The 27,125-nt window shown below is 36.9% G+C and overlaps 1 protein-coding gene across 7 annotated transcripts; it reads left to right on the plus strand.

Annotated features, from left to right (window-relative positions):
• arhgap12a (Rho GTPase activating protein 12a) lies at nucleotides 1-26,907 on the plus strand. 7 transcript variants are annotated; one of them, XM_052547824.1, is made up of 19 exons: nucleotides 1-212; nucleotides 6,071-6,774; nucleotides 18,584-18,841; nucleotides 19,214-19,345; nucleotides 19,911-20,009; nucleotides 20,253-20,375; nucleotides 20,891-20,974; nucleotides 21,847-21,912; nucleotides 22,609-22,670; nucleotides 22,786-22,867; nucleotides 22,975-23,073; nucleotides 23,292-23,390; nucleotides 23,478-23,580; nucleotides 23,805-23,921; nucleotides 24,010-24,108; nucleotides 24,979-25,056; nucleotides 25,166-25,300; nucleotides 25,383-25,488; nucleotides 25,586-26,907. In XM_052547824.1, the coding sequence occupies exons 2-19, from the start codon at nucleotides 6,145-6,147 to the stop codon at nucleotides 25,758-25,760; spliced, it is 2,547 nt and encodes an 848-aa protein (XP_052403784.1). In that variant the 5' UTR covers nucleotides 1-212; nucleotides 6,071-6,144; the 3' UTR covers nucleotides 25,761-26,907. The 7 variants fall into 7 exon arrangements, with proteins under 7 accessions (XP_052403784.1, XP_052403785.1, XP_052403787.1 ...); XM_052547825.1 differs by lacking the exon at nucleotides 20,891-20,974 and having other exon boundaries at nucleotides 2-212; XM_052547827.1 differs by lacking the exons at nucleotides 20,891-20,974; nucleotides 21,847-21,912 and having other exon boundaries at nucleotides 2-212.
• Nucleotides 26,908-27,125: the final 218 nt, after the last annotated feature.

Genomic DNA, 27,125 nt, shown 5'->3' on the forward strand with positions numbered 1-27,125 from the left:
GGCGTCAGATTACCGTGACACGGTGAGTTCACCCAGGCACCGGCCCGTAAGCGCGCTCGTGGGGAAAGTGGGCGCGAGCGTGCCGGAGGAGTTCGCTCGCGCCGCGGCTCAGGAAGGAACTTCGACGCTCAACTGCCCAGCAAGACCGATGAACGCCAAACTGGTCATTTTCTTAAGCCCTAGCCCACGAAACACCTGGAATATCTCGTCAGGTACGTTCATCTGTCGGTAACCCGTGGAAATAGAAACAATTATAGGTGTTTAATCGGGTTTACGGATTTTGTAAACGTGTTAGCTGGTTAGCAGGTAGGAATGAGAGCGAACCTGTTCCCTCAGGTCTAACATTAACTAACTCACCTCTTCTCACTGGAGAAAACTATTTATACAATCTTTATCGCTGAATTTGTTGAGAAAATTACAATTGAAAGTTTAATTTGAAATGTTAACCTTACACAGGTGTGTTTTAAAGTGTGGTGCTCACCTGAAGGAAGGATTCCCACCTCAGATTAAATATCTTTCCTTTAGCGTCCTGATGTTTTTATAATTTAACGTTACATTTTTTTTGTAACGTAAATTTATTTTTTACAAATATTTTGGGGAACCTCTGTTTTGTTTTGTCAGTTGGAATATGTTTGACAGGGAAAGCTAATTTCGTGACATTTGACATTGATGTGTCATTGTTTGTGTGTATATGACATGATACAGATTTATGTCATACGTAAAACGGCAAGGAAATTTCACGTACATGGGGGAAACGATAATTGTCAACAGCATATTGTAAAGTGTTAGTTTATATCTTCTGCCAAGCAGTTTAACACTGAAGTTAAACGGCTTTACAGAGTTTAAATCCTGGATTAAAATCTATATAACAGCACTTTCAACAGTCATGTTGACAGGGAAGCAGTATGTGAGTGATTGTGTTGGAGATAATGATCTCTCTCTCTCTCTCTCTCTCTGTCTGTGTCTGTGTGTGTGTGTGTGTGTTTGGGTGGGTGGAGCTTTTGTCACATGCTTTGCTCTTACATTGTCTTTAAATTTTGTGCATTATTTATTTATTTGGTTAACTGGAATATTGGCTTTGTGCTCATTGGCATTCTTGTCATTCTATAAAGGTTTTCCCATGACAAATAAAAATACCTTGTGAATGAAACTTGGTCGGTATTCTAGTCCAAAAACATAAAAGAAAGCTTTGATCTTTCTCCAGGTTTCCCAAGGTCATGGGAAACTTGGAAAAGTAATGTAGAAACAAAAAAATAGTTTTAAAATTGTCACATGCAGGGTTTATAATTTGCCTAATTATTTTGTTGGCTAGAAATTGTGTTTGAGAATTGTTGTTTCCTTTATATTCAAAGATATAGTAATCATGAATAATCATGAATTACTAAAATGTTTGGAAAAAGTCACAAAAATTAATTGGTCAAAAATGTAGGAACCATTTCTTTTCTTTTTCTTTCTTTATCTGTCTGCATCCCAAAATCCCATTCTCAGACACTTTACCGCAGGATTTATTCTTCCTGATGTCATCACTCATTGGATCAGGCTTGTGTAAGCCAGTGTTTAGTTGCTTAGGTCAGCTGTCTCTGGTTAAGCAGCATGCCAGCATGGGGTATCAGAGATTTCTTTTGATGCTGTGCTTTATTTAAGAGGACAGAAAGACCCCTGAACAATCAGTTGTGCAAAGAAAGTTCAGCCAATTTTGTTAAGAGTTTTATTATATTTTTATTATTATTATTATTATTATTTTTATGTAAACATAAAATCAGTTTTGGCTTTTGCAGTTGGTTATTGCCAAAGAGCATTTCCTTTAATATATTACATAAAATGTCCTGTTTAGTGTCTGAACAAATAAATTACAGTATGTTACCAAGCATTAACATTATTAAGAACACTGTTATTGCAATTGTCCCAGCATAGTCATGTAGAAAAATGAATGTAAATGTATTAACATAGTATCAGTAATGTGACAGACTCATTAGTGAGTGTTAGCAAAATCATTGCTGCACTATCCAGGGCGTTGTGATTGAATATCTCAAGTGTGTGACAGAAATGTTACGCCCCTTACCATACTGTGATGCCATGTCCCAGCGCTACAAGACAAAAACAATAAAACCCATTAGAAACGAGCCATTTTTAGCTTCCAGTGGGGACATAATTACGGATTATAATGACTTATACTGTCTTTTTATGCATTGTGTTGCATCGCGCTCCATAAACATAAAACCATGTCTCCGTTTGTGATTGGAGAAACAACAAACAACAAGCGGCACTCTACACTGCTCAGAACTCGAGTTTGAATCATCAGTGGCAAATTCTTTAAATGTGAAAATATACTTACCTGCTGTGAGTCAGAAAAGCCGGCATTGTGGGCTACTCTCTCAGGATCAGGAAACAGTCCTCTTTAAAATGTGTTGCACACACATAAATATTTGGTTTGACCTGTTCTGGAACAGTGTTGTAAGCTTAACCACTGATTTCTAGTTATGTCCTCTTTTGGAAGACTAAACAAAGTATTTTTGCTTTCGCATGAAACACACAGCATCTCCATGACATGGCTGCAGTAGCAACAATACTTCAGAAAGAATAACATTTAAAGCTTCTTTCTTTGCCTATACATTGGGTGGTGTTATGCAAATCTTAACACACAGTCACATAGACATGTGGGGGCATTTAAACAGTAGAAGTGCCGTTAAATAATAAATTGTGATTTAACTAACGTTTCAGAGATTGATCAAAGAATGCCTTTATTTTGTTCGGAGCTGTCACACATTGCGAGTATATCTGCACAAATGGCCAATATAATGAATGATGCTGTTATGTTGCACAACGAAGCTCTTACTGTATTCATGTCGATATTGTGTTTGCTGTTAGTTGTGGTGAAAGCGTTTTGTGAGAGAAAATGCATTGCAATGACGAGGTCACTGCATTCACGCAATAAACACAGACTCTTGTCTACTTGATGCTCATCACTGCAGCCTTTCATGTGATGGGGAAATATAAAAAAATGATGCTATAATTAACTCTTCCACGATTCGTTAATCTCGACAGTTGTAATAGTAAAAAAAAAAAAACATAGTAAAAGTTATTTTAGAGGGGTTCCACATGTAATACGCATTTTGAATGCACAGATGTCAGCCAACCACAACAGTTGTTGTTTACTCTGATTCTCACAGCAGACACGCCCCTTCAAAAAGAGCATTCAAGCTAGACGAATAAAATCAGGATATAAAAATGGCTTTTATTTCTAAATTTTAAATGTAAAAATTATACTAACAATATAAGTACACCTCAGGAAAAATTAAAAAAGCATTTAAAAAAAGGAAAAAAACCACATCATGGGACCTTTAATGTTTTTATTATGGCTGTCAATCGATTAACATTTTTAATCTAATTAATCACATCTTTTTTTGTGATAAATTGCAATTAAACACACACTTAGCACAGAAATTAAGCACAGACCATTTATCTTGTTTTTAATATTTATTTTGTCATCATAATTTCTATATCCAGCAAAGTAAATCAAAAGATTGAAGAGTGATTCTCAAAAATCTGTATTGTCTGCAAGCTTTTTTTCAAGATAAATTTAGATGTCTTTCCAAAAAAGGACACTTAGTAACTCCAAAAGTATACCAAAGAACCAAATGATATAAGGACATATGAAAGAAAAAAATCTGAATTTTACAGTTTGTGTACAGTGTAACAGCAAAGAGCATTGTTACATTTTGGAGAAGCCAAGTTACCAAAAAATACCCTGAACCAACCACCTGCTGAATTCATATATCTACTACGTTACACAGATCCTTTCCATATAATTAAACATGACAAATTAAAACATTATCATGAATGTGTGTGGAAACAATGTGAATGTACTCGCATTTTGTCAGTAAAGCCAGTCCTGTGATAAGTAGTAAATCTCCATCACATGCTTTCAGATTGATCAGAATTCTCTACACAGAGCCGTAGTTCTCTGACAATTAGAATATCTTGTTCATAATCACATTTAGAATTCATTCATAATCACATTTAGAATTCCAAACAGTCAGTAAGCAACAGGTGCTTGGAAACGCTGTTTTGTGCTCATTTATTGACAAGTCGGCTGTGGTACGGCCAGCTGAAAGCGATGCTTCTCTGCCACTCACTACACAGAACAGACACAGAGAGAGACGACACTGTGCTGCTGGGAGAGTCAGACCTCACGCTCGTGGGGCAGCACTGGTGACATTTTCAAACGTAATCATATCTAAAGTTTTTCCAAAAAAAGTAGTTAGGTTTGTCAGTATATATATTCTATTGAAAAAAGCTGCTAAAAGTATCTGAAAGTCGCTAAATGTAGTGCTGAAGTCCCGCTTGTGTGTGTGAGGCATGGGAGCTGATGGCAGCAAGCGGTGGATATGTGTGGTGGATGAGTTCTTCTGTGTCATCACGTTCTACTAGTTATTCAGCTTAAGTTTTGTGTCCTCACCACTGTGAAAAGAGACCCCTCTCAGACACTTTCTGAACATTATTTAAATGACACCTGTTTTGCTGTATTTAAAAAATTCATATAATAAGAAAAATAAACACTGGTATTCGTTTTAAAGCGGTGTGACACCTTAAACCTTGTGCAACTTCTTAATGTAGCAACAAGACCAAATCCTTAATTGCAACTAGGGCTGTGTGATTAATCAAAATTGAAATAAAATCGTGATTTGAGTGTGCGCGATTTCTAAATCGCTTTATAGCACGATTTTCCTCAGCCCCGACCTCCTGCAGTATGTTATCTGAACCAATCAGGATGCAGTGTTACTAAGTGGAGCGCGAGAACAGAGCAGACTGGGCATATGCCTAACTCCAGGTTCACACACTCTGTCTGTGATGTGTAGCCTTTTTTTTTGAGCCCATGTAAATGGAACAGAACGTTCACACTGCACGCAGTAAAAAGATGAGAACAGAAAAGGTTATAAATAGAAATGTGCGAAAAGATTTAATATCTTGCGCATCAGCACAGAGAGAGTTGTGAGTGCACAGGAAGGACATAGCTTGAGCGAGAGAAGACACATTTTAAGGCAGCGAGTATCTGAGCCTTATACAGTCAATGATCTGAGCACGCGCATCTGTTTTTTTTTAACAGAGAAAAGGGAATCTGTGTGCGTCTGCATCTATCCGCTCATGCATTATTTTAATGTGCTTTCGCATTACAATAATGTGCTCTCGTTGCTGCTTCTGAACCGCGTACACATAACTTACTGTATACACACAGTAGACGGAGTACGTGTGAACCTTGGGCAATAAATATATTGGGCAAAACATATAACACCTGAGGCACCACTACAGTGAGCTCTATGACCAATGCATTACACAAAAAAAAGTAAAAAATTATTTTATTTTTTTATTATAATCTTTTGCCATATGTCTAGATTTTGTTTGACATCTTTACTTAGTGATTATTTTGACTTAAGTCTGTTCTAGAGACCTATTACAACTTTTTGATAAAGCTTTCATTGGTTTTCTTTTGGAAATATGTTTCAAATTTATACTGAATGCATTTATGACTGTAAAGCATGTCTGTGTGTGTCAAAATCGTGATTAAAATTGAAATCACAAAATTGACTGGTAAATTACACTGGTACATTTTTAACTATAAAACAATGTTAGGTAAACTGCCAGCCTCATTTAGTAGTTCTGGCAGTTACCATCTACGCTCTTCCAAGTGTTTGGTTTTTATTGTTTTCCGAGTTTGTACTGAACTGGGGAAAACCTATTCGTATTATTCACCCTGGGCATTGAATAATTTGCTGAAAGATCTAAATTGATGAATTTAAAGGCATCATCAGGAGATTGGTAATGGAGGTTTGTGATTGTTTTTATTGAGAGGATATTATGTTTAAATATTGTTTCAATGTGTATTTGTTGCATTTTAAAATGTTGTCTTACTGTATGGCTGCTCCCTTGGCCAGCTCTCTCTTGTAAAAAAGATTTTAATCTCAATGAGACTTACTGGTTAAATAAAGGTATAAACAATAAATAAATAAACACAGTCACCAGTCATTGATATTTCTGATAAAATGCCCCCTTGTCTTTCTTTCTTGTTTAGCTGATTCCATATCAACCCAACACACATTACCATGCTCCTCTCCTCCTGCCATTGACCTTTGACCTCTGACAGCAATGGCGGACCGCCCAGTAGCTCCAGGTCAGACGTACATAGAGGTGGAGTATGACTATGATTACAAATCCAAAGACCGTTTGATCACCATTAAACAGGGGGAACGTTACCTGCTTTTGAAGAAGACCAACGAAGACTGGTGGCAGGTGCGCAAGGATGAGGCCACTAAACCCTTCTATGTCCCAGCGCAGTATGTGCGGGAGGTGCGACGTGCTCTCATGCCCCCTCCCAAACCCCTCAATGCAGCAGGACGAGGGGGGACTGGACCCATTCGACCATCTGGCCTGGAGATTCAGCGGCCAGATGACAACAAGAAGAGCCCGTGTCCCTCGCCCTCTGGAATTGCTTTACTGCCGCCTAGGGATGACAGAGGCAGCCCGGGCAGCCCGACAGCGCTGATGCCCCCCACACAAATGAACTCTTCACCTGGCTCACTTCCTCGTTCAAGAGCCGAGTCCCCAAGTCACAAAGGAGATGGAGAGAAAGATAAAGAGTTAGAGAAGAGCAGTAGAGGACTGGAAAAAGATGAAATTCATGAAGAGTTTGCCAGAGAGGGAGGCGGCTTGGATAAGAACCGAAATGATTCAGAATCCGGGGATGATCTCAGCAGTGGTTCAACAGATAACCTACAGGTGAGAATCACTTATATACCCACTCATTAAAGGTGATGTTATTCAGATTCTGTGCTATTAGTGTCAACTAGCAAAATTTCAAACATAAAGCTTGTTTGCAAACACTTTTTACACTCATCACCCTATAACACAATATCTTACTATTTTATCTGGTGCTTGACAGTAAAGAGGTAACGTGCAGCAAAACTTGACTTTAACTTAGCTGTTGAAAAGAAGCTCCACAAGTATACGTAGTGTCTCAATTAAATGCTGAATACTTGATCAAATTCCTCGTAAAAATACTGTCAATGATTACCTTTTTTTAACCCATTTTCTATCTGTGAATTTTGGCGAGTCTTAAAATTTAGCTTGCATTTCTGCAACCCAGTCTGGAAATATTTTCCAATGTATTACATTATCAATGTGTAGCCGGTGTGACAACACCATCTGGATCAGCCTGTTACAGTAGCTGTGCCTCAGACTCTTGCTATTGGTTGGTCTAAAAGTGACTGGATCTTAGCAGGCTGCTCTAAATGTTTTTCTGGTGCCTGGGAGGCTCAGTGTTTACACTTTTTGAGAGATAAACTCATGTATGGCACACTTATGGTGGTCAATGAGCAATAAACTAGGTGTAGAGAATGTATTTTGACCTAAAAAAAATATGAAACATTTAGATGAGTTTAATTGGCAAATTTTCTGGTATTTGAAATGAGATTTAAGAAAAGCTGACAGACAATCTGTTTGATACACACAAACACGTAGACATGTTCATTCTTTAAACACAGTCCTGTGTGTAAACTAGTGCTGAACGATATATCGCTATCGTATCTATATCTAGATATGAACTTTCAAGATATTAATATCGAAAAAAGCAACGATATAGACGATATAGATTTCCCCTCTCCGCGCTCGCCCTGCATACAACTCTGGTAGTCACAACAAACAGTTTTACGAGTGCCCTTGAATGCACCGCTAAAGCCAGCGCGCACACACGAGAGGGGGGGTCGGCATTTCCATGGTGACGCGTCATTGCTTGTCACGTGACACACCGCAGCAGCAACAGCGCTGAATGAATGATGATCTGCTTTTATGTCATTTTTCCTTTTTTATTCAGAATATTCACAAATGTGTTAGTTATGGCATGAAATATCTGATATTCCGATTGTCAAATACATGCAAGTGGAAGTATATTGTTGTTTAAACACCTTTATAGCGATCGCGTTAGTTGAGCTGTATGCGCGATGGGCGCCGCCGTGTTAGTTTGTGCCGCAGACGCAGTTCAGAGAATCGGATCTGTTGGATTTACAAGCTCTATGTTTACAACACGTGAATTCATCCACTTCTCCCGAAATACTTAAAAGTAAGTGGCTGGTGAACTGGGAATAGAATATGTAAACACTGAAGTTACTTACACAATGTGTATCTGATATGAATAAAACGTGTCGAATTATAATGGAAAGGATTATTATTACCTCTTCCATAGACATCAGTGTGTATTTTACAAACTCTAAATGTATTGTTTTTTTAGTACTTATGTGAATTTATATGTTTGAAACCTAAAATAAACAAAAGTTGTGATATATGACAGCTCCGAGCGCGCCTGTCTCTGGCCAAATTCAACATTTGAATTTAGCAGTTGATCATGTGATGCACTTGATCGTACGCTCCAGGGACCAGCCTAGACTGATTACCTGTGTGATCGTACGTGCGAAAGGCTTAAAAACAATATATTTTCTGACAGAGCGGACGCCCCCCCAGCACCCCCTGTTCCAACGTCTATGCACACTGTACAGAGACGGTGGATAAATTAGAAAGAAAGAAAATGAGTGCGGGAGATTATGCGGCCGGTGGCAGTGCAGAATCCGACTTGGTGCCAAAACATAAATCATCTTCCATAATTTGGAAGTATTTTGGATTCAGAAAAAACGATATAAACCAGAGTGACGTGTTGTGCAGGTCGTGCTTAGCAAAAGAACACGTAGTCATATCGTATTGTATATCGAGATATCTGGCATGAAATTCGAGATATGAAATTTTGTCCATATCGTTCAGCCCTAGTGTAAACTGTATTGGACTCTTTCATCCTCTATCTCTCTTTCTCTCTCTCACAGTCACATTCCCTTCTTTCCCTAAAGCTCTTATTTTTGTCATCTCCTCCCACTGTTTTTCTGTCTCATGCTTCTGCTGTGTCATCACAGCATTTCTGCTAAACAGCAAAATATTTGCTGATGTGTCATAATGGCATGTGTAGGGTGGCGTGAATGCTTTGTTTTTAATATTCACTCACACAGATACACTAGCACTGAAAAAAAATTAACAAGGACAGTATAGACCTTTTAAATAAATGCTGTTAAACTTTATATTTGTCAGATAATCCTAAAACACATATATCGAACTTTTCACAAAAATATTAAGCAGCAATTGATAAGACATTATTCTTGAGCAGCAAATAAGCATATTGGAATGATTTCTGAAGGATCATGTGATGTTGGAGACGATTAATGGGTATTAAAAATTCAGTTTTGCATCACAGCAATAAATGTTCCTTTTAAAATATATTCAAATAGAAAACAGTTGTTTTAAATAATAATAATACTTCCCAATATGACTGTTTTTACTGTAATTTTCATTCATTAAATGCAACCTCCATAATAAGAGATGTATTTGATAAACATTAAAATATTACCAGTCCCAAACCTTTAAATGGTAGTATATATTTGCTGCATATGTAACTTATTTTGGCTTGTTTAGGATTTGTCCCCCTCTGTTGTTTTAATTGTATAGCAAAATCTCTCTACAAATTTCACATTTTCCGTCACACTGTAAATACTGTCTAAATGCCAACCTGTTCCCATCCCCTGGTTATGGCCTGCCTGTAAACATCAGAAATCCTCAAATCAAAATAAGGGTCTTGCCATCATGGAATTTCAGTAGTCTTCAATATGCCATAGATAAAGACTCTTTAAAACCGAGCTAGGCGTGTTCTGTTTGTGTAAGTGTGTCTGTTAATGTGTGCGACCAAAGGTCACCTGCAGGAACATGGAGGACATACCCATATATCTCACTCTCCTGAGAGAAAGAGATGAAAACTCTGTCTGTAGTTCCTTCTGTGTGTATAAACAGAAGGATTGTCTTTGATCATATGAAGTTTTGCTTAATCTCTCTGAGAACAGAAAGAGAGCGGGACAGTTCAGCATGACGTGATGGTGTTGGATGGGAGGGGGTGAGGAGAGTGATGCTCTGTGTTTGTGTGCGTGTGTATTAGCGCTCTGCACTGGCTCTAGCATCCTGCATCCAGCTCAGTTCAATGTCACTTGCTGCTGCGTCTCCCGTTATAGGATATTCTGCACTAAGCAGCACTGCGGAGACACCATGTACCCAGAGGAAACGGTAAGAGAGACACTCATACATGTGTTTACACCACGCTTGGCAGTGCACGAATACTTACACAAACACAATTTCTGCATTTATCACAGCTATACTTAAAAATAGTTTTCTCTCTCTCTCTTTGTTCTCATTTCTTTCTTTCCTGTCTTACACATATATTTAAAGGTTTACACAGCCAATCATGACAATTATGTTATTGTTTACTCATGTGTTTCAGAACCTCTATGACTTTATATCTTATTTGGAAGATATTTTTGTCTATAAAGTGAAAGTCAATGGAGTCCAGTGTGAAAGTATTATATTTCCTCAAAGTCTTTTCTTTTACAATCACATTCTTTTCTTTTGTCTTGCACAAAAGAACGTCAGAATTGTCATTTTTGGGTAAACTATTCCTCTAATTATTGGCACAAACAGTAGACAACTTATTGTTTATGATGGATTCTGTTCTCTCTAGCCTTGTAAATGCAGTTGAGCTTGCATGTGCAACACAAATGTTTACACAGGTCGCTGTATAAACATTCACACGAACAGCAGCTTTCACAGAAATAAGCAAAGCCAGAACATGATGTGCTTGTATTATTGTCTTGCGCTACCGTTACATGCTGATGTGACCAGGATGTGCATGTGGGTGATGTGCATTGCTGTATTACATAAGCTTTGCTACATAACAGTTCAGTGGACAGCTGGCCTGAGAAACGCACAGACACTGCATCAAGAACACACACAATTTAAGAAAGCATGCACTTGGCATATACACACATCTCCACACAAGCAAGCTAAAACACACAGTATTACCAAGCTTTGGCTTTAGTGTGTGTTTTTGTCTTTGCTTTTTACACAACTGTAATGATGTGATTGTAAAAAACAGTATGACTTCTGATTCCTCTGATCAGGATGCAGATGAAACGCATAAGCTGTTTTAATCTGTTTGCTCTGTCGACTGAATGTCAGTGTTCAACTGCTCCATGGGCCTATTGGCCTGAAGCTTATATAATACTATAATGCCAATACTGTACGGTAGCTACTGTTAATACATTTCACTGTAAACATGGATCATTATCATTGCTGCAACAGCTTTATTTAACATTTTTGTGCAGGTTGTGAAAGTTTGTTTTTGTGTAATTGTCCCCTGACAAAACTATACAAATAGACAGCATTCTAATGCAAATTCAATTTCTGCTTTTATAAGGCTGCTGTGTGATCAAGGCTTTAACTTGGTTAGTTCACCCAAAAAGGAAAATGATGTCATTAATAACTCACCCTCATGTTCGTCAGACCTCAGACCTCCATTCATCTTTGGAACACAGTTCCACATATTTTAAGATATTTTAGATTTAGTCTGAGAGCTCTCAATCCCTCCATTGAAACTGTGTGCACGGTATACTGTCCGTGTCCAGAAAGGTAAGAAAAACATCATCAAAGTAGTCAATGTGACATCATAGGGTGAGTTAGAAAATTTTGAAACATGGAAAATACATTTTGGTCCAAAAATAACAAAAAACGACGCCTTTATTCAGCATTGTCTTCTCTTCTGTGTCTGTTGTGAGCGCGTTCACTGCAGTTTAGTGATATCCGGTTTGCGAATGAATCACTCAATGTAAATGGATCTTCTTGAACCAGTACACCAAATCGAATTTTATCATTTGAAATGGTTTGCATCTCCAATAAGCATTAATCCACAAATGACTTAAGCTGTTAACTTTTTTTTAATGTGGCTGACATTCCCTCTGAGTTAAAACAAACCAATATCCCGGAGTAATTCATTTATTCAAACAGTACACTGACTGAACTTCTGTGAAGAGAGAACTGAAGATGAACACAGAGCTGAGCCAGATAACGAATGAAAGATTTGAAAGAAGAAAGAAGAAATCGTAGTTTTTGCTATTTTTGGACCAAAATGTATTTTCGATGCTACAAAAAATTCTAACGGAGCTATTAGAAGCTTTGTGTATCCCTGCACGGGGTTGATTTTGTGTAATGAAATCTTGTTACACAGATGAGTGGAGTCAGCACTCGATTTGCATGCTGAGTTTCTGATAACTGGTGTTGTATCATCTTTAAAATGGGATTTTTGCAGTCTCAGCCACAGATTTGATCTCAGCTGATGCATATTGCAGACAAAAATGGCGAGAGAGTTATCAAAGTCACAAGCTTCAGTTTGATTGGCTGGCTCCAAGCAATTTCAGAGTCAGGGTGTATTTTATCAGTTTTACTTTATATATATATATATATATATATATATATATATATATATATATATATATATATATATATATATATATATATATATATTTAAAAAGAGGTCTCTTAGGATATCAAGTCTACATTTGTTTGATCAAAATACAGTAAAACAGTAAGATTGTGAATTATATCATTACATTTTAAAATAACTAAAAAAAGTCTTTATTCCTATGATGCAAAGCCGAATTTACATTCAGCATAATTACTATGTTCTAAAGTGTCACATAATACTTCAGAAATCATTCTAATATGTTGATTTTTGGTGCTTTTCAATGATAAAACCAATAATATTTAATATTTTATATTATATCATTAAAATGTTATAGAATATTAATAATGATCTTTACTGTTATTTAAAAAAAATCTATTTAATGCATATTTTCTGACTGAAACTATTTATTTCTTAAGAAAAAAATAATACTGACCCATTTGAATGATAGACCAGAGACTGTATATAACAGAGAAAAAAATACTGGTACAACAATTTACAAGAGAAATTTAATTGTATTTAATTAGATATAAGCTGTACTTGCATGGCTGAAAATAGCTGCACAAATTTCTAAGATGGCCACTGAGTCAATTGACTTGCCCTTTAAGATACCTAATAAGTATTTAATTTTGAATGAAAACAAAATTTGACCACTTCCACTTGTTTTTTGTTTGTTTTTGTTTGTTTACTTGAGTGTTGTCAAGGCAGCCATTCACCTGCTCCAACATTTCATGAGCAAGCACTTTATATGCTGGTATATTATTGTTATATTGACCAGAATAAGACTTCAGTTTGTCTATATCCGCTTTCCACTACTTGTTTTTGTGTCAACAGGGTGTGTTTTATGATGTCATCAAGTATTTTAGAACGTCTTGCCCAAGGTTTTTTTCACATGGTGCAGCCTGAGCTATATTTTCAGTATATTCTCTCTGACTTTAACCTGACTTCAAAGCTTGCTGCTCCCAAGGGGACAGTACATGTGATCATATTCAGTACAAACTTGCATACTCAAGTACTGTTTAGGTTCAAAAGACATTTTTTCATTTTTAGAGTGCTAGTTAGCTTCAAGACGAGGTTCACTATAAGGAGGACTCCACGGCGTAATATGTAGTGGTTGACCGATATATTGCCAAGGTTAATATATCTGCCGATATTTGGCAATTTGCAAATATCGCTATCGGCCGATAAGCTTTTCTGCTTTGTTTTTGAGGCACCTGAGCAAACACAGTGCTCACATTCCTCCCTCTTGTTCACCCCTAATACAGATAGAAGCCTGTCTAATAATCAGATTGAACGGTTAAACAAAGGAATTAATGTATACAAAAAAGTATTATAACGATTGCTTTTATATTATAAGTAGTTGGCAAACATTATAATACTTTCTTGTTTGCCATCAGCATTAAGCAAATACACATTTATATCATCTAAACAAATCTTTGTCAAATGAACATTTATTATCACAAACCTTGCAAATTTCGTCGAATAAAGCTGTGAGATCTTGTGAAGTGTTCCATTTTATCCAGCATGAGCGCGTGTTCTCTGTGTGATGGTCGGTTTGTATTAATTGAATGCTTTAAACTTTAAACTCATGATTTCAAATTTTGCTGTGATTTATGCATTTGTCCGCTGTCATATTAATGTTATTTTCTCTGTGTGCTGTATGTAAAATGTGTTACCTTGGCTTTATTTGGAAAAATATGATTCTCAATGCACACAAACTTTCCAAAATACTAAGTGCCCTGTTGGTTACAGTGTTTACTTCCTATTTAATTATATTTTTATTAAATATTTTGTTCACTTATTTGTGAACAATACCTTTATCTTAAGGTATAGGTATGTTTATTTTTTTTTAATCCATTGTCAAATTATTTCAGATTTCTTAAATATTAATATATATTTTTTTTTTTACAAATTATATCGGTTTATATCTGCTGTCAACGTCCCTGCTTTCCAAGATATCGGCATCGGCTATCTAAAAACCAATATCAGTGGACAACTAATAATCTGTCCCATCATTCTTGGCACAGAGGACACTCACAAATGTAGGATTACTCCTCATAAGGCGAGGAGCTTTCTAGTGCTGGTCAGTAGTGACTGACTGGTTGTGTGTGTCTGTGTGGTCACAGAGGGTTTATTTATAGAGAGCAAAAGCATAAGGAATCTTTGCATTTGTTACCCACAAAAGACCCTTATGTGACAAAATAAGAAGAGCTACTCGAGACACTATTAGATTAACAGATTATGTCTCCTCCTGCTGATGCATGCTGGGAGGCTTTGGTTTGCATTTTGAGGCTGGATTGGCTATAGATATTTCAGTATGATTTAGACTTTGGTTTACAGTATTTTGAGGGTGTTATTCAAATGATTTTCTTCCTCTTTACTCTCATTCTTTTTCTTCTTTTGAACATCTTTAATTCCCTCATTCTATTGTGTTTTGGGTGCATGCCTATTAGAGAGCGGCACAGAAACACACACGTCTGTGTCTTTAGGGCATGTTTGCACAGAGTGTTCTGCTGATTTGAGGTGTGGAGTCTCCTCATGTCAGAGACTGAGCTGTGGAGTGGGGGAATGATGACCGTGTGAAGTTGAAATAGTGGAAGAATGAGTCTTACATTTCAAAATGCTCTGATTGTAATATAATTCTTATCTTTTATTTGTTTATTTCTAACAGTTTAAGTACATATTTAGCATTGTTTTTTTCCTAATTTAATTTCCCTCTTGTTTCTTCAGCTTAGCCATAAATGCTATGCATATATGTTTAATGATAGTAAGAGTTAGAATAGGGTTAGAAAGGCTAAGAGAGGGAGTTATAGAGGTCATAAAAAGAGAAATAGAGGGAGTTTTTCTTTATATAGAGGTAGAGAAAGAAGTGGGGGCTACGAGAGGTAGTAAGAGGTAACGAGGGAGAAACGGAGTTAGCTTTGCTCTCCTGCTTGAAAAGGATTCTGTTCTGACATGCTGCAACTTCACTTACGCTTCCTCATTCCAGCAGTCTTCTACTCGCTCACATACACATAATCCAGTGCTGTATCCTATTCTTCTTTTGGCTCCAATTGAAAAAAATAAATAAATAAAATAATGACTTGAAGCTTCTAAATGTAAGAAATGCTGTTATACCAGAGTTTGCAGTATGGATTTAGTGTGTAAATACTACAAATATAATCCATGTAGTTTCTTTGCTGTTGCATATAAAATCAAACCTGCAGGTCAATTTTTTTGTGAGGAGTCATGTGTTATATTTTATCTGAAGGCCTAGGTCTCAGCTCTTAATCTTGAGGATTCACATACACACATGCAGCACTGCGCCACCTGTTGGCTCTTTCTACACATCTCTCATCAAGCTGGTTTCTTGATGCTTTCCCTTTGAAGATCTAATTTTGTTTTGAATTATCAGGTCAGGTTTGTTAAAGGCATCGTTCTCCTAAAAATGGACCATTTAAGGACAAATTTGGCATTACTTAATTTGCTCAACTATGAAACCTCTCTAGTGAATGGGTTCTATCAGAAAGATAGGTTAAACAGCTGATAAATGCATCACAATGATCCACATGACTCCAGTTCATCAATTAACATCTTATGAAGTCAGAAGCTTGATCTGGTTATATTTCTCTCCTGATGCAGATAAGAAGATTTTTTCACTGGAAAAAGCAATATTATGGATACAAGACTATCAATTAATGTTTGGATGAACTATTTCTTTAAAGTTTAAACAAAAAATGTGGTTCTCTCTTGATGTGCTATTCTTTGTGTATGTTTGTGATCATATGTTTGTGTTTATATATTACTCGTTTGTTTGGGTTTCTATTGTTGTTTTTGTTATATTTTTGTCTCCTGATCGTTATGCAGTGTATGTAAAATGCTTTATTGATGAGTTTCCATTGTGGAAACTAGTTGGATGATTTTTGTTTTCTTTGCCCCAGGCTGTACCATCACACACTTATTTGGACACAAAACACTTTCAGTGGTTTTGTTTTAAATACATTTTTTTTTTTTATGTTTTCTCTTTCTCCAAGCCATTACATAATCCCACCCACAGCGTATGTGAGACGGTGTAATTGGCTGGGTCCGGTTTTAGTAAGAGATTAGCTACTGCCAGTATTACTATTAGTTGTCAGTGGTGTGACATTGTTAGCATTCACTATTACGTGAATGTTTTTCATTAGTTATGGAAATTTGCTTCTTATATTAGCTGTTAACCTGTGATTATATTTAATGAATGTTTAGTGCACAATGGTATTAATTAAAGAGCCAAAGATAATTGAAACATTGATTTTGTGGCATCGTCTTGCCAACACTTCATTACTGCTATGAGCCTGTTGTCCTCAGCAGCCTGAAATTAGTGCTCATGATTGTTAACTATAATTAGCTATGAAGCCTCTTTCTCTCTGACACAGACTGCCATTACTTTAATTTTCAGTACAGTTGTTGATGAAGTCTTGAATATGAAGTCATTATGATATCATTGTGATCACATGATTATTTATTTGGGTATAGGTTTGTTTTTTTCCTCTCTCATTGACCTTAAACATCTGAGTTTGATCACACCACACCATTAGCTTGTGTTTTTGTGCTTTAGCCCATATCTGTAATCTGATGCCATTATCCTCTGTGGCTTAAACTGTTAAGTGCCATCCAGATTCACCATGCACATATTTATGTGAGCTCAATACCCTGTTTCAGATGATGCAGTGATGCATGCTGGGATTCTTTGGCTTTGGAAGCTAGGACTGGACTGGTTCATTTCACTTATATTATTATTTATAAAAAACAAACAAACAAAAAAAACCTTCGGCTTTGCAAATATATCAAGAGAGCTTTCTCTCTGACACACACTTAGTTTAATGTGCTTAGTCATAATTAAATTACCCATGGGGCTGTTGTGTAACAGGTTTGATTGAATGACAAGCCGTAGAGTACACTGTTTGGACATTTCGTTTACTTCCTCCATTTCTCTTTAGCTCTCTCTGTTTCAGTATTTGGTAGGACTAGAGATTTCTAATTTTATTCAGTGCTTTTCCCTGTACTTTGTGCTTTATTGTGCAGTTTTCCTCATTAACCAGATTATTTAGTTTTTATGCCTTTAATCTAATCTTGTTGAGAGGCCTGGTGGTAAAGTAAGTGTGCGTTCAGTTGTGTGTTGCCAGGATCTGGAATGTGGTTGTTCAGGTTCTTCTATAAATAAGTTTCAGGTATGAAGGACAGTCTCACTTTCTCTCTAATCTATCCCATGTTTCTCTCTCTGACTGTGACCCTATCTATCATTCTAGTCTTATAATGTCCCTCATGAAGAAAATACTATTCTTATCAGCTCCTGTGAGGAGTAGGGATGCATCAAAAGTTGAGATGACATAAAACCACTTTTTCGGTCTTTACTCAAATGAGAAAATATGTCAAAAATCTGGAAAAACAGAAACTTTAACAGGTTGGATAACAGGAATTTTGACATGGAGAAAAATCAGTGTGCATGTGATGATGTATCATATAATACATTTTAGGGTATAATTGTATTTCAAAGTCAGTGTGGTTTGTTTTCTGTACAGTTTTTGTATTGTTTCTATACAATAACATGTTTAAGCTGGTATTTTCATATGAAGCCACAATAATTGAGCCTGTAAGTAGCAGAATAAGTTGATTTTAAATATATATATATATATATGCTCCATATATGCTTCAGACGTTTTGTTCTATTCGAACATAAGTGCCCTTCGAAGTTGACATCACAGGATATTCTGCTATGATTCCCGTTTGAAGCAAACGTATATTTTCCATTCAAAGTGCATTGAAATTTAAATTGTATTTATTAACAGAGGTAGGCTATATGATGTCACAATTGTCCGTGTGTGAAGACATTGTGCAGCGCAATTCCGTGAATGAATGTTCAGAAGTGAAAACTTTAACAGATTTCCCCTGTTTAGGGAGTAGGGAGCAATGAACACTGTGTAGGCACCATGACAATTGGAACACAATTCATGCACTGAGCTCACTTTTAATGAGTGGTTTTAATGATTATCTAAATCAGTTGTGTTAACAAAAAGAGAAATACAAAATATGCAGAGCTGGGGGGTGCGAGGACTGGAATTGAGGACCACTGCATTAAATAATAGTTAATTAAGTTTATTTAAACACAAGCTTATTACAATTTGAGTTTACTTTGATTATTTGTGCTATATCAACCATTTCTAACAGCGATTGTCTCTCTCTCTCGAAATGCAGATTTTAGGTTCAGGGCAGGGCAGGCCTGACTCTCCTGTCTACACAAACCTACAGGACCTGAAGATCTCTCAGTCCTCCACTCCTCCACTGCCGTCCTCCTCTCCACTCCACACCAATGGCGACTGGGAGACTCACAAAGACCAGAATGGCAGACACTTCTACTACAACCGCAGCACACAGGAAAAGACCTGGAAACCCCCACGGGCACGGGACAGCCTCACCAGGAAAGAGGAGAAACGAGACATGACTGACACTGAGGTACACACACAACACCCTCAGATTACACTCAACACAATAGACAGTGATACATGCATGCACAAACACACACGCATGTATTAGCTTTTTTCTTGGTAAATGCATGATTGGATATCTAAACCCCATCATGGTCTTGGTAAATGCATGATGGGATAGCTCAACTCAGACTTTATCAACCTAAGCTGTATATTTTTATGCATGCAAAGGATTCTGGGTAATTGATTTTCTCTATCTGGTGGGTGAAGGGTTGATTGACTGACTGGTGATTTATTTCTCATCTCTCTTTTTCTTGTCTGCCTCTCTGAATTAGCGCTTTTACTTTTTCTCTATATTTCTTTCTACTCGTCTTGCTTTTGTGTGATTGGCCGGGTGAAGGTTCTGTCATCGGAGGAAAACTGTCAGAGCAGCCAATCAGACAGCCAGTACGGTTCGCCCCCTAGAGGCTGGTCTGAGGAAATGGATGAGCATGGACACACTCTCTATGTGTCTGACTATACTAATGAGAAGGTACAAAGAAAAACTCAGTGTGTTTTCATGGTTGACATTTTGTTTTCTTCATCTTACTAAGCTCACAAATGGAGAAACGACTAACTTTTCAATAAACAATTCGCTTTTTTTTTAACCCCTCGTCATGTCTATTAAGTTTTTATGCATTCGTTTTAAAAACTTCCTTTCTGTTGCATTCTGTAAAGGCACCTTTTTACTGACTGTCTCCGACAAACAGTTTCCAACAGATTGGAAGTCCCATGGAGAGTAGCTGTGTTGAATGTGAATGTGAAATTTTCTAATTTAACTTCATTATATGAAATATTTGAGCTACAACAAGTATTTTAATCAAAACTATACGCGCATGGAGAGAATTACAAATATTTTTGCACTAATACGTTAATCGTCAATATATATTCATACATTAATTTTACTTTGTCAATATGAGGTGAAATGCGGCAATTGTAATTGACTGTTGGAGACAGTGGAAAGGTGCCTTTAGATATGCCTTTGTGAAGGAAAAGGAATCAAATCCAAGTGAAACCAGAACCTGCCTTACAAGGCTTTGTTTTGTATATGTATATAGTGGTTGAAACACAAAGACGAGCGAGGCCGGCTGTATTACTACAGTGCAGATGGCTCCAGATCTGAGTGGGAGCTTCCTAAAATCGGTCTTAAATCACAGGTGAGACAACAGATTCAGGTGCTTACCAGCATTAAAATATTTAGTCAGGAAATCCCAGAAATCTCGTTCAATTTGGTTTATTAAAACCTACTAATCCTAGTGTCAGTGCCCTGTGCAGTGCTTAATTGAAAGTGTGTGTCTGTGTGTGCATGTACACGTTTTGAGAGTATTTCAGTTTGTTTCCCTGAAATTACTCATTTCCAGTCCTAATAATCTTGCATTTTCTTGTTCCACCTATTTTAGTCTAACCACACCGCTCTGCTACCAGGAGATGCGCACAAAACTCGTAGTCTTGACCGAAGAATGCCCGATTCCATTCCTATCAGGACGAGACACAGCGTATATTTGCACGAGTCCAATGACAAGGTACACATGCATATGCATACAAATAGGCATCATAATATTGCACATGAGGCAATGACAACATGCGTAATGGAACTGCTCAAATTAAATTCAAATGGCAAGTTTAATGAAACCAATAATCAAAGCGTTTTAATTAGTGGTTAGACTCTTATTTTTCAGTTTATTATGAATATGTTTCACCCAGTGCTTAAGCTAATGGCTGAAACGGCTGATATTTTAGTTCATCTAACTGCTATTTCTATTTCTTCTTCAAGTTTTACTACAAGCTTCTAACGTCTGCTTGTAATATCTGTATATATTTTTATTATTTATTTAATAATTTAAATACATTAAAAGCTTGACTATGATTTAAATAATTCATAAGTGTCATAATGAAACTGCTTAGGGGTGATTATTTACAAGCACTGTCAAATGCTGGTCTGGTTAAAATGAACACTGTACCTTTCTTTAAATTAATGTAAATTGCTCCCATCCTGATTTGGGATATGATGTTTACATGTGCTTATGTTTGACTGAAGTTAAAACAGAAATCCGTCAAGGACCGGCGAACTTTACCCCCGCACCGCAAAAGCACCCTCCGCTCCCCCCCTTATAGGCCACAAGTCAGTGTTGCCTCACCTCTATATCCCAGCAACCAATCACATCGTCTGAGATGATTGCATGCACCCTCTCACCCACTGCAGCTCATTTCACTATATACAGTGATTTCTTCACGAATACTGTACAATATGTGTTTGAACTTCATGAGAAATTGCACATGAATATATGTCACCCTGGACTACAAAACCAGCCATAAGAAACACGGGTATATTTGTAGCAACAGCCAAAAATACATTGTATGGGCAAAAATTATCAATTTTTCTTTTATGCCAAAAAATCAGTAGCATATTAAGTAAAGATCGTGTTCCATAAAGATATTTTGTAATTGTGGCATCCATAATTGTAATCGCGATTAGAAATTCCATTGATTGTGCAGCCATGTTTTGTTGTCCAGAGACACATATTATTCTTAAAGGAATTGTTCACGATTAAATTTCAACTGTCAATCATGTACACACGCTGATGTTGTTCACAACCTTTTGTCTTCGGTGGATGGTTTTGAGCAGAATATAGTTGAGCTGATGACAGCTGTATATGTATATTTTTGAATGAACTCTTTAATGATTTGAGAATTGTTTACACTTGTGTGATTAATCCCATTCTTTGATTAAATGATCAGTAAGTCCTGTCTAGTTTTAGAATGGGTGATTTTTACTTTAAGACTTCCGGCAAAGAATAGACTATCCTGTCTTCCCCTGAAATGGAGGTATATATTGTATATAATGTTGTCTGGATTAAATCTTGGCTGTTATTGATCCGAATTAAAGGGTACAGTGATTGATGACTATTGATAACTGTGGATTACTTTTCCTGATTATTACAGGTGTTGATAAAATTGTACATGAGTCATTTGGTTTGTTGTTTTCCTGTATAGGACACCAAAACTGGCTCACCTGACTCAGACTCCTCCTGTCCCTCCTCTCCTAAACCCCCTCACTCTGTTAGTATCAGCATCATCCCTCTCTTCTCCTTGCCCTGCCCTACTTTCACTCCTCTCTTACTGCTGAGCTATTATGTGTGCTTGCTTGTGGTGTGGGTTTTAGAATAAATCAATAGTCCACGAGGACTCTAAGCATTAAGGGTTTAAGGGTGTTGGATAGGCTCATTGTGAAGTGGAGTGCTTTAGTGGTTATGGATGGTTAAATCACTGGACGACCTCTAATGGATCAATGCATTTAGAATGCCACACCAATATGACAAAACTTTTTTTGTTTTAAAAGTGATTACATTAGCAAAGTATAAAAGAAAGTCAGTTTTGTGCAATGATACAGAATTAAATGGATGTGTGATCACAGGTGTCTGCAGATTTGCATGTGGTTTGAATGCAACTCATCCAATCAGATTTTAAAACGATCCATTTTATAAGGTTGATTTACTGGTTGCGTCTGTTGTGTTGCTTCTTTACTGAATACTGAAGAACGGAATGCAATATGGCATACTGCAAACAGGCCTAAAGCATCACTATGCTTATGTGTGGTAATTTCTCTCTTATGGTGGTTCAGCCTCTGTTGCGACTAGACAAAGTTAGGTTTCTTCTGACTCTGTTCTGAACTTGATTCTGTGGCCACTTTTATTGTAGTTTGTTCATTTAAGTTTGTCTTCTGTCTCTCTTCTCACATCTGTTTCTCTGTTCTAGCCGTCAGAGAAATGTGGCACTTTAAACATGACTAAAATCACTGAACATGGAAAGAAGGTCAGGTAAGTAAAAGCAAGCAGGGAGGGAATGATCCCATTCATTTGACAGATCAAACAAATGTTTAACTGTGCTGTGCTGATATTTTTTTTGTTTGTTTGCCTTTTGTCATGCCCACAGGAAGAACTGGACCTCCTATTGGACAGTTTTGCAGGGTTCTTCTCTACTATTTAATAAGGGCCAAGGAGGCGGGACTGGTTGGGTGAGCGACAGTTCAGTGCTGAGAGAAAATCATCAGTAGCTTATGTGATATGCTCAGTTTTATATGTCTGGTGTGTATGTTTTATGTGTTCATTCTTTTCTCAACAGTTTGGAAGAGACCAGAAGCTGGAGTTCAGTGTGGAACTCAAAGGAGGATCAGTGGACTGGGCAACTAAAGACAAATCCAGCAAGAAAAATGTTCTAGAGGTAAAAAGCTGGTTGGAAAGTGGTTCACCTAATTCTCTCACGGTTTGATTTGGTTGAAAGAGATATGAACGTTGAACTGTTATTAAGGTCATGCAGTGGATAATCCTGTCCTTTTTGCACAGAGCTTGGCCGATGCTGTGGTGAACAGCTTGATGTCTAAACCTGATTAATTGTGTGACAAATATTGTTGTTTAATTTTGTTGTTTTCATGTGTCTAGTTGAAGACTCGACACGGCATGGAGCTCCTCTTGCAGTCTGATCATGAGAGCCTCATGAATGAGTGGCACAAGGCTTTGACTGAAGCCATACACACATATGTAAGATCACGCTTCTATACGGCTTCACTTGCATTACCTCGGCCCTGTAATTATTCTGATTTCTTGTTTGTGCATTTTGTGTTGCAGGCTTGGGAGTCTGATGAGGCCATTGAGGAAGACATGCTGGAATCTCCTGACACTGAGAAACATGACAAAGAAAAAGAGCAAAGAAACTCCAAGAAGAGCAGAGGTGTGCATGTGTCTGTGTGAATGATTCTGTTGAACTGTTTCAGAACTTCGGCAGCTTTTTAGTGTATTGCTAAGCTAACAACACAGTTCTCTAATAAGAATAAAAATGCATGAGTCAATCAGCAGTGGGTGATTTATTTATAATAAAGCCCACTCACATCATTCAGCCAAGTGCACCTGGAGTAGTGTTGTTTAAATAGACTTCTCTTTCCATAATGCTTTTAGATATTAAGAAATCAGTAAGCATGGATAATGCAGAACAGAAGAAGAAGACCAAGCTGATGAAGCTCCTCACAGGCAGACCCACTTTACAGGCCGTCAAAGACAAGGGTTACATTAAAGGTACATGTACATATACACACAAAACGGAGTGAACAGAGTTATTGGACAAATTCAAAGACTGTTTTATTGTTTGTTTCTCTCTGTGTAGATCAGGTGTTTGGCTCCAGTTTGAGCAGTCTTTGTCAGAGAGAAAGTACCACCGTCCCTCTCTTTGTCTCGATGTGCATTGAGCAGGTGGAGAAGAACGGTACACTTCTCTTCATCCCATGTGCAGCTGAATATTGTCTACATCTAAATCTTAAATTTGCTTTTACCCCAGCTTTGAATGTTTATTCTTACTAAAACTTGAATTACAATTTTTTTTTTTTAACCCTCATCACTGGCTAAGTTTACATGCACATCAAATTCCATGTAAACATCTTAATATCTCTGTATACATGATTGTTGTAGTAGTCGATCTATTCATCTGCTTTCTTTCCCACTGTTATTTCCTGGATAATTTAGTGCTGTCATTGATTCTACAGTATGTTTAGTTATTATTAATTTCATTTTTTTTACTTTTTTCAAAATATTAATAAGGCCTTGAATATTTCTTACCTTCAAAAATGCCAGAAAACGTATCCACAAAATGGAAAAGATTGTGCAGTCAATAATAATAATAATGCACATTATTTTCCATTTTTAAAAAATGGTTTGTCATAGTTACCTAAAACTATAACAATTTAAATGGTCACTACTTAAAATGAAATAAACATTAACTGAAATAAAATATAAACAAATTATTAAACTTGTTTCATTTCTGCAGTTACCAAGCCAACTTTACTCAGTTTAACTTGAAGTAAAATAACTAAAACTAAATAAACATAAAAAATACAAATTTAACAAATAAAAATGACTTAAACTTTAAAATGAAAGTGAAAACAGTAAATATAGAAATATTTGAAATATAAAAAACTATAATGAATCAATTTAAGTAAAATGACTGCTTAATATCACAGTATTGATGTGCAAATAAACTGGATGAGTTGATACTCACTGCTGTGAACTGCATGCTAACATGCTTTCCAAAGGTTTGTAATGCTTGTCATTGTTTTTGTCTCTTTCTCACCTCTTCTAGGGTTAGGAGTGGATGGTTTGTACAGAGTCAGTGGAAATTTGGCCATTATACAAAAACTGAGATTTGCTGTTAATCATGGTACATCATGCTACCTTTTACACCCATACTGATTTATACTTAACCGATTACTCATATGTATGATAAAAAGAGATGATTATTTTCATCACTTTGATCTACATAAATACAGATGAAAAAGTGGATTTAGAGGACAGTAAATGGGAGGACATTCACGTGACCACTGGAGCCCTGAAGATGTTTTTCCGTGAGCTGCCAGAACCTCTATTCCCCTACGCTTTCTTCAACAACTTCATCTCCGCTATCAGTGAGTGGAGATCAGTATTTAACAATGGTGTTTAGAGGGAGATGCTCACACTCATCTAACACTGTCGTGTGTTTCTTTGTAGAAATGATGGATTATAGGCAGAAAGTTCAAGCATTTAAAGATCTGATGAAGCAACTGCCACGGCCAAACCACGACACCATACAGGCGCTCTTCAAGCACTTGAAGAAGTGAGTATAAAAGGAGAGAACAATGTACTGTAGAAGGCACATAAACATAAATGGAAATGATTAGTTTGCACACAACACTCTCTCTCTCTCTCTGTAGAGTAATCCAACATGTCGACGAAAACAGGATGACCACGCAGAGTGTAGCTATCGTGTTCGGCCCAACGCTTCTACGCCCAGAGGTAGAGACGGCAAATATGGCCGTGCACATGGTCTATCAGAATCAGATCGTTGAGCTTATTCTTATGGAATATGAGACCATATTCGGCAGGTAGGTCAACCCTTTGACCAAACCCAACGGGACACAGTTACTACTGAAGACCGACAGCCCATTGGCTGCCAGACTGAACACTGAACGTAATGTTTGGTACATTTACGTGAGAGGAATATCTGTATTAGGAAAAAACAGCATTCTGGGTTCAACATCAACAGTCAAATCCTTCCTCATATCTTTATTGGACTAAATTATAGTCTTTTTTTTCTTGGCTGGCTGTTGTATTATTTTTATATACCAAAATTCATTGGACCATGTCACTTTTGGACCATCTTTGGATTCATTTGGAGCAACAAGGGCTTGAAATATGAATGTTTTCTGTCTGACTGAAAACAGTGTTGCATATTGGAGAAATCTGATGCTTCATTTTAGATTTCCGTTCATTACTCAGTACTACATTTTGCATCACGTCTTTCAATGGTAATACTGTAATGGTTTGGAACAACATCAACTGATTGACTGAGATGTAAGACATGGATTTTATTCTATCCTAACAATTCATTTTCATGGGAATGGATTGTACCCCTTGAGATGACCGCTGCTGCGAAACACTGGAGTTTTTATGTAGACTCTCAAGATTTGGATACACAATCTTTTGTTTGAGTCTTTGCTTCAATTTCCTGATCATTGATCCAACATCAAAGGATTTATAAAAAGTTCTGAGCTATGAAAATATAAGTCAAGTATATTTCAGGCTTTGTGAGTGCATATGTTCCCTTTCGGTTCTTAGAGAGACACTGAAATGAAATGTGTGCAGGACACTTTTTACCCCATGATGATGTTCGACTCTCCACTGTTCCTGACCAGACCCCAGTCGTGCATTGAAAACTCCCACAGCCTATTTAATAAATGAGTACTGTACACTGTAGACAAAATAACATGTGAAGATCTTGTATTAGAAAGAGAGGAGAAATTGTGAGTGGATAAAACTTGATCGCTCTTTCTAAAGATGTCTGATGGACATACTGTGTTTGTGTGTAAAAAGAGCCACAATTGTATTAATACAGAGACAAGTTTATTAAAAGGTTGTAAAGAGAATTAATTCAGATATGGTTATTTTGCAATTGCCTATAGAATGTAATTCGTTAAATGTTCTGCTGTACATTGCAGAGCGTTGTCTTGATCAAAATAAAATTGTCAAGGCAAATTGGTCACCTTATTGAGTTGTTACTCCCCTCCACCAGGAGGCAGCAAATATCTCAATAACACTGTTTTTTTTTTATGTGCTGCTCTTAAACTTCTCACGTATAATTTACCTACTGGTATACAAACCAACTTTAATGTATTTAATAATATATGGATTTCATCAAAACACAGCCACTTTATAAAGGAATGTTCAAATTTACAGGCTTTTACTGTAAATGCT

The sequence above is a fragment of the Carassius gibelio genome, chromosome B2, assembly GCF_023724105.1.
Source record: "Carassius gibelio isolate Cgi1373 ecotype wild population from Czech Republic chromosome B2, carGib1.2-hapl.c, whole genome shotgun sequence".
Lineage (NCBI taxonomy): Eukaryota > Metazoa > Chordata > Actinopteri > Cypriniformes > Cyprinidae > Carassius > Carassius gibelio.